Raw genomic sequence first — 8163 nt, 5'->3', positions numbered from 1 at the left:
ACCTTCAAAGATGCTAACCTACCTAATTCTATTTGTAAGGAACGGGATTGAAATAAAAACCAAATGTATTTTAGTAACTTTTATTATGAAATACCAAAATATTTTCCTTTTGAAACAGACAAACATAAATTTAAAAATCTTCATTTTAAGGTAGCGAGTATAGATTAAAAAGTGCATATTACAAGGTTTCTGACAATATCAAAGGCTGTGACTGGGATTAAGTATAAATAAAAAATCTGTTTAGTAAAATCTCGGTGTAACAAGCATACAGTTTGGAAACTAATTTAATTCATCAAGCAAGCGTTTAGTAGTTATAATTATATTTTAAAAACATGTTTCCATTCTGGATCTTTGCTCTTCTATGTTTATGAACTATCAATTTTGTGTAAATACGTACTTAAATCCTAATGTGTTCAACAAATATAACTTAGTTCTCAAGCACAACTTAGTACAAACATCAGACTTTCTTTTCAGCTCAAAATACACAATGACCATGAGACTATAACAACAAAATATTATCTCCCACAAGACTGTCAAAGTAAATACTAAATCTTCTGCTAAAATTATGTAGTACAATGACGGTTACAAACTTTTTTGGTTTCAGTACTATTCTTAGAAAGACTGCAAAGGAATGTGCACCTATGTTAATTTTTCCACAAAGTGAATCTTTTTAAATTCATGCATGAATAATAAAATTATTGTGCATGCATACCTTTTTTAATTCATACTTAAAATACATGGAACTTTTGTCAGCACAAGTTTGTAAAAATTTTTGAAGTCATCCAGAAATTCGCATACTTTGAATTTTTGAATTTGTAAAGAATAAAGATATATTTTTAGAAAAAAAATACAACCATTTTAAAGTCATGATAACCGTCATTGATTTTGTATACAAATAATTTAGTGACTAAACAGTGTAAAGATTCTTGGTAGCGGAGCTGTGTTTGACCATGGTGTCTCTATGGAGTTGGAAGCCAATCTTGCCGTGGATACCTAGCTGCTCTTTTATCTTCCGACCAATTTCCAAGTTTGCTTGTTGCTTTGACGTGTCGGCTGTCCACACAGCTGTAATGGGAAAGTAACTTCACTGTAATTCACCCCCATATTCACAATCATTACTGTTAAGCCTCACAGTGCATGCGAAAGCATAGTGGTAAATTATTTTGACGATTCAAAAGCACTTGTAAAAGTTTATTTGAATAAAAATCTATTCTATTCTATTCTAGTGTAGTTTCCACTGATCAAATTGTTTAATAATAAAGTGCTATGTAAATATTCAGTAATCTGATTAGTGGAACTTACACTTTACACTGTGAAGAACACATACGCACAGTGAGACTCCATAATCATCATCATCATCGCCGGCTCACTACAGAGCACGGGTCTAATCTCAGAATGAAAAGAGTACCACGCTGGTCAAGTTCGGATTTGCAGACTTCACACATCTTTGGGAACATTACTGAGAACTTTCAGGCATGCAGGTTTCCTCACATCGTTTTCCTTCACTATTATTATTTAAAACACAACTCTGAAAAGTTCCCCAATCTCCTGAATAGGAGGGGATATATTTATTAACCACTAGGCTATCACCGCTACACATAATAGTGCATCCAAAAAAAACTAGTCCAATCAAATGGCGATTTCGCAGGTCACTGATTAAGTATCTTCTTAAAAATTAAATTGACACTTATTGAAGAATTTGTATCATTTTATTACAAAACGTTTACATTGCAGACAATGCAATTGAAACTCACCAATTTTATCGAGTTTTGCTCTGACATTTACAACAGCCCCACAAATTTCATCAGCATGATCAAAGTTTTCACCAATCAGAAGGAGAACCTGAAAAAAAAAAAAAAAAAACTGAGAACTTTTTTAATGACACCTGTTTGACATAAATAGTTCAGCTTTTGCAGATTTTTTTAGGATTTCATTATGGAATTCTGAAAGTATTAAATGTTTTGTGTTTTTGCAGTTTTGTTGTACTGACTATTGTTGATATCTCACATCTGAACCAGGTACTAATGTCAAACAGCTAGACAAGGGCTCTGTAATCATCACCTATATTATAAATGCAAAAGTTTGTATGTTTGTCCTTCATTTGTGTCACAACAGAGCAACTGATTAGAGCAATTAAATAAATGAATTTATTTAATTTCTTACCACATCTAACCAAAACCGATCAAGATCTGAGTTGCGTTGTTTCTTCTCAAGACTGATTAACCAACGTCCACCCATCTTGTTGGCATCATCCTCCCACATAGGTCTGATGCCCTGCTTGAACACCGCATAGTCATGGCCCTGACGCAGCTCTGATGGTAGCTTGATGTGGTGGTACAGCCTGGAAAATAAAAAAAAAAAACATGTGTTATGAGACCTTAAAGTTCACACCCGACCCCAAGGCTTCCAAATCTGGAGTAGCCCCATAGTAAAATGACAAATATTTTCAGCAAATTAGAGCAAGTTAAGTGTTTAATATCACTTGCTTTATTGGTGAAGAACACTTGAGGAAACCTGCATGCCTGAGTTCCTGTATCCATAATGTTCTTAAGTGTGTGAACTCTTATCAATCCACACTTGACCAGCATGACTGTGTGTAAGTTAGATTGAGTATAAGAAAATAAAGAATGAAGAATTACCATAAGATTGAAGATTTTCTTTATTGATCAAATTACCCTCTTCATGAACTCCTCTGGAAGTTAAATCAATGAAAATAAACATAACAGAGAACAGGGGCCTCGTTTAGTGATCCCTTTCTGGGCCTCCAATGAGCTTAGACTGCACTGTAGATTGTCATGATCAAATTTTTATTGATTAAGTTGCAAGTAATGAATGTAACATAATCATTCCTAAGCCCTATGTATTATAGCACTTAAGTGGGCAAGGAACCCAGAGCAGTGCAGCCAATTAATAAAAAAATAAAGTATTTAATCTAATTATTCAAAACAAACCTCCAGAAGTCTTCCACCGTATCAAATGACGTTAATTCAATTTGATTCTCCTCCCAAGACTTGGATCTGTCATTATCATAAAACCAGAGGCTCCAGGTATTTTGCAGCGGATGTTTTATCAAGAACTCAGGCGGGACTTCTGTACTGCTGTTGGTTTTCGTTTCTGCGCCCGCTTGCCCCTTGAATACACAAGTCATTTTTTTTTAAAAGCAATCCTAACCTACAAAGAGACTAGTTATGACTTGTAAAACCTAAGTTATTAGTTAATACGAGTTCTTTCAACAGTGTAAAACACTAAAGACGTCCGGAAAGTCATGTAAACCAATTAATTCCGATCTATTCAGTAAACATGCACTAAGAGTACAGAGAAAGTTGATCAGGCCACATCAGCAATAAATGCCCGATTTTAGGAAAGCACGTTAAAGTATATTATTGTTTGAGGGTAGAAGAGGAATTTCTTATGCCAATATCACAATTTATTCTACCTCAACTTCTTCAGCAGTATTTCCAGCCATGTCACAAATTCTTCGCAATTCTCAACTTTTTTACCAAAAAGACCACAGAAAAAGACAACATTATTTTATTGGTGTTGCCAGGCATATGAGATCACAGACGAATAAACTGTTAAGTTGACACTAAAAACGCAGTAGAAGCTGTTCAAAGCTGTCGAATGCTAGGTACCTACTCAACCCACACCGACACCGTGTGTCACTACCATAGAGTAGGACATTTATATTAGGGTACTACTTTGGTCTGTCCAGAATGGTCCACAAAGTCCAGTGGTGCCACTTAAAGGTATTTTACCCTAGATTTAGGGCAAAACTGAACTAGCAGGGCAATTTTTGGTCAGAGATATGATATCATCTCACTTGTCAGTGTCAACATGTCAAAATGTCAAATTGAAGAAATCAATGAAGGGTGCGCTTGTCTTTGCAGTTTGCATGGTCTTTGCTGAATTTCCGATAGATAATTTCGCCGGTCTCCGTCCAGTTTCTAAATATTTTACATAAAGTATAATTCAAGAAAGCTAACGAGATGGCTGTTCAAGCAATTTTAATGGATTTCTCAATGGATCCTGCCCGCTTGGCCGACGAGAACGGTCAGAAAGCTGTATTTACACAATTAGAAACAGTGCTCAAGGATTATGTGCCTAATCTCATCTTGGCCACCGATATGAAGCTGGACGGTGGTTCTTTGAAGCTGCTGACGGGGAAGAGAGGAACAACTGTGTTCGTCAGACTGTTCGACCGCGGTCTCGTGACTGTGAATATTGAATATTATAAAGAAGACAACGAGGAGCCATTAATCAGCTTCAAGGTTAGCTCAATTCTGAATTCGCTTAAAATAGCCTTCCTTACATCTGCACTAGATTCGTACGCGAATCGCGACACATTTTAATGACTGTCGTTTTCATTTCAATACAATTTTGATTTCGATTTTCATAACTATAACGTTCTTAGAGACATTGAAAGAACTCTGATATCCGAATGAGTTAGTAAATTAAAAAAAATAAAAAATTACCCAAATTTAAAAGCGACTTGAAATTCCCAGCTATCACCAACCATTCTCGTGTCTCTTCAGTACCACACGTCATTGGCGAAGTAAATCGCGCCCATCTGATGCAGCTCCGCGCCATAAAACAAAATTGAATTGATTAATATCTATTTTCTCAAGATATTATTTTATTTATATTTATATAATTAACAGTACCTGAAAAACATGAATGCTTTTAAAGCGGCGACAGCATTTAAAGCTACTTAGCTATTACATTTATTTGAATTGGCAAACAAAACCAATTTTTAATAATGACTTTTCAAGAGATGTTTTTTAATTGAAAATTTTTATTTAATTTTTAATGCTTACTTAGCTATAAAGTGCAAATTATATTTATCAACACATATAAAATACCTACTATTTACCTTCGAAAATTAGAAAAATTAGAAGATAAATCATTTTGATGATTCAAAAGCATTTGTATAAGTTTATTTGAATAAAAATTTATTCTATTCTATTCTAGAATGAAGGTTGAGCGTATTATCTTGTTCTAGTGTTCAAAGCTACTGGAAAGTTCTGTGAGAATGTCCTTGGAGTGTGACCGACTAAAACTATTACCAACAATAAAACGTGGCTATAAATATGATGTTTACCTAACAAGCTCAGGTTAGCTCATATATGATAACTCAACCCTCACAAAATCTCAAATGTATTTATTATTTATTAAGTGTTATCATTATTAACTATACCATCATCATTCCCTAAAAGATCATTTTAGAAACACAAGTCACTAAAGGTACTCTTTCCATTATTTGATTACTAACTACACATATTACATACAATTAAATTATTCTATGCAAGAAAACAAAAAGAAATTAACAAAATACTAATTAAGTCTGTGTGTCATTTTGTTACTAATGTGATAAGTATAATATAACAGTGCAATTAATATTGCTATGCTTGACAAGCATGCTACACTTTCTAGGGATAGCAATATTTTTTCAAGCATTTTCTGACATATAGTTTGCTTGTCAAGCACATCAAACTCAATTCAAAATGATAATTGCTCATAATAAATAATAATCATGAAAAATTTACATATACCATACAAAATGACTTGTCACGCGCCATTTTAACCCTATGGCTAACTGTCATATCAAAAGTGTGGTTTACCCAAAGACTTACAAGACCAACAGTGACAGATTAACGGTGTTACAAAAAATGAAACGTAAATGTGTGCGTGAAATAGAGTTGTCCTGACTTTAGCATTTGTATTATCGATAGTCTTACTGGCGAAATCATAGGACACTAATGAGTTAGTTTAACGAAGTGAAGTAAAAAGCATCTTATAATCTTAAAAAATCAAATACATTTCAAATACACAAATAGTAACAAAGCTAAAGCTAGGTAACAGATTATTATTTATTAATGAAATGACTTTAATATTTTATATAAATAATTTATTAATGAATTCTGAGATACTTATAGTTATTTTAACCCCTTATAACATTTTTTATTGATATTTCGATAGAAAACTATTAAAAGACGTTTTAAAAAAATCTTTTTTTGAGAAATAGAGCAATTTTTGGGATTTTCATATAAATTACCGGAATTTGTTGGTTTTCCACCTTTATTTTTTAAAGGGTGCAAGTAAATTTAATTTGATTAATTACAATAACACTCTGATATAATGTCTAAGTGACAAGTTAATAAAAATAAATAGTATATATGGCGCTCAATTCATAGCTAATGACCTCCCCGATAAGCACTTAAATACAGTAATGTACGGGTTACCCTTAACCCTGTATATGAAATCTAAGTCACGCTAAATAAAATAAAAATTAGTGAAAATATTTATTTCGTTCTTTTCTTTTATTGGAAAGTACCTAGTGTTTTATATTGTATTTTACATACATCACATGAAACCTATCACATCAAACCTACCGGTAGACACGATTATCGACTATCGATACTTGTGACGTCATTACTTTGTCAATCCCTATCGTAAACAAACGTTTTTAAATTTTACACAAAATATCCAAAAATTCTTCATTTAGCAATGTAATTTGATGATAAGTCTTAAGGGAAACCTATCATCTAAGCTTCCAATAGCTATTTTGCCTAATTTTCAAACAACAAATGATGAAATAATGATTATAAACAATTAGTATAAATAATCAGTAATTACCTGTGAAACGTGTATTTACGCGGATTATAACGTCTCGTAACGTCACATTCGCTCACTGAACAAGACACCATGGTGGCAAGACATAGATTTTACGTTTTAATCGTAAAATTATTTAGTAAATGCAAAAAATCACCTCGACTTGGAACAGGCCGAACTCATAAGGACCGATACTCACGTAAACAATGACTTATCGGCATCTTGTTTCGCTATCTCGCTTTCGCTCGCGGCAGTGTGTCTTATCTAACTACTCTCGCTCCCTCACTTTGTCAGTCTTTGAGCGAAGCGAAAATTGTATGTCTATGGGTTTACCTTTAAAATAAGTACTAAAATCATACTCTAGAAATGACATTTGACACATAAAGTTAAAATGAGATGTAATTCTTTACACATTGTACAATCAGTTTTCACAATCTAAGGAGGCCTTTAGTGACCAATGAAAAATAGTATCTATACATCCTATTATAGCTTAAAATCCTAAACATTATTGTACTATTGTACATTTTGATGCATGTCTGAATACACTTAAATAAATTATTTCATTTCATCATTTCATTTCACTCCTAGAAACACATGCAATCCTAGAAATTTTTATACCGAATTATTACATTCTTATTTCACTCCCATTTTTCCTTTGGTACAACAATAACTTAAGTAGATTTATTTTATTGACCACGTTTTGTAACTTAAAACACTTTAATATATTAACATACAAGTTTATTGAACAACTATGCATGTATTTTTGATATTTTGTTCCATGAGTTTTTTATTTTTATTTTCTATACAGATCTTCCAGTAAACTGAGAAGACGCTCAACCTTACGTTCTACTAGTATTAGTATATACCAGAAATGGCAGTTAGTTTCAGTCACAGACTAAAGAAAAAATAGATAGAACAGGCTCTGATAATAATGCTACCTGTGCATTAGAAATGAGCTGCAAGACTTGCAATCAATGGATGCAATATAATATGCAATAAAATAATGCAGGCCTGCAGGGTCTCAAATGTACCTAGAAAACAGCCAGCCTAGGATCTCATTGTATGTCTAACATTCCCCCTACTAAGACAACATCCTGTATGTAAAAGAATATTAGAATATGAAAGGGTATTTTGTAATTGTGCACTTTACAAACATTAATATTTAACACTAACATTAAACAAATTAATACAACAATAAGTTAAACATAAGTGCTTCGTAATAGCACATGAGAAAATGTATGTATGTGTGTGTGTGTGTGTATGTGGGTGTGTGTGTTTGTCTGTGTATGTGAGTGGGTGTGTATTTCTATGAGTGTGTTGCTTGTTTGTTTTTGCGTGTGTGGGTGTGCATGCCTGTTTGTGTCTCCTTCTTTTTGAGTGTTTAACAAGAGCAACAGATTTAAAGCATTTGGATTTCAATATTAACTTTCTAGTTAAAGAAACAACAGATTCATTATGCTGTTTCCAAGAAAAAGGAAGAATCTGCCAAAACACCTAGGTATATTTTTAGAGTAAGAGTGCATTAGCATATTTTTAATGGCTTGTATAAAAGTT

General features: G+C 33.0%; 2 protein-coding genes across 4 annotated transcripts in view; one reads left to right on the top strand and one right to left on the bottom strand.

The window, feature by feature from the left end:
* Positions 1–66: 66 nt before the first annotated feature.
* Positions 67–3574, bottom strand: LOC123866972 (eukaryotic translation initiation factor 4E1-like). Its single transcript, XM_045908783.1, has 5 exons — positions 3437–3574; positions 2952–3130; positions 2164–2341; positions 1755–1842; positions 67–1065 (listed from the first exon to the last, which is right to left on the bottom strand). Exons 1-5 carry the CDS (start codon positions 3464–3466, stop codon positions 908–910), a joined length of 633 nt encoding a protein of 210 aa, XP_045764739.1. The 5' UTR covers positions 3467–3574; the 3' UTR covers positions 67–907.
* A 270-nt stretch (positions 3575–3844) lies between these two features.
* LOC123866961 (spermine synthase) overlaps positions 3845–8163 on the top strand; it is a 29221-nt gene continuing 24902 nt past the window's right edge. For 2 of the 3 annotated variants that reach the window (XM_045908770.1, XM_045908769.1), the window contains exons 1-2: positions 3845–4268; positions 5000–5111. In XM_045908770.1, the coding sequence (XP_045764726.1) occupies positions 3987–4268; positions 5000–5111 (394 nt within the window). In that variant the 5' untranslated portion in view covers positions 3845–3986. The remainder of the gene's footprint in view (positions 4269–4999; positions 5112–8163) is intronic. The other variant, XM_045908771.1, reaches the window with a different exon arrangement.

Source organism: Maniola jurtina, chromosome 7 (assembly GCF_905333055.1).
Source record: "Maniola jurtina chromosome 7, ilManJurt1.1, whole genome shotgun sequence".
Classification (NCBI taxonomy): Eukaryota; Metazoa; Arthropoda; class Insecta; order Lepidoptera; family Nymphalidae; genus Maniola; species Maniola jurtina.
This window is presented reverse-complemented; position numbering and strand designations above follow the sequence as displayed.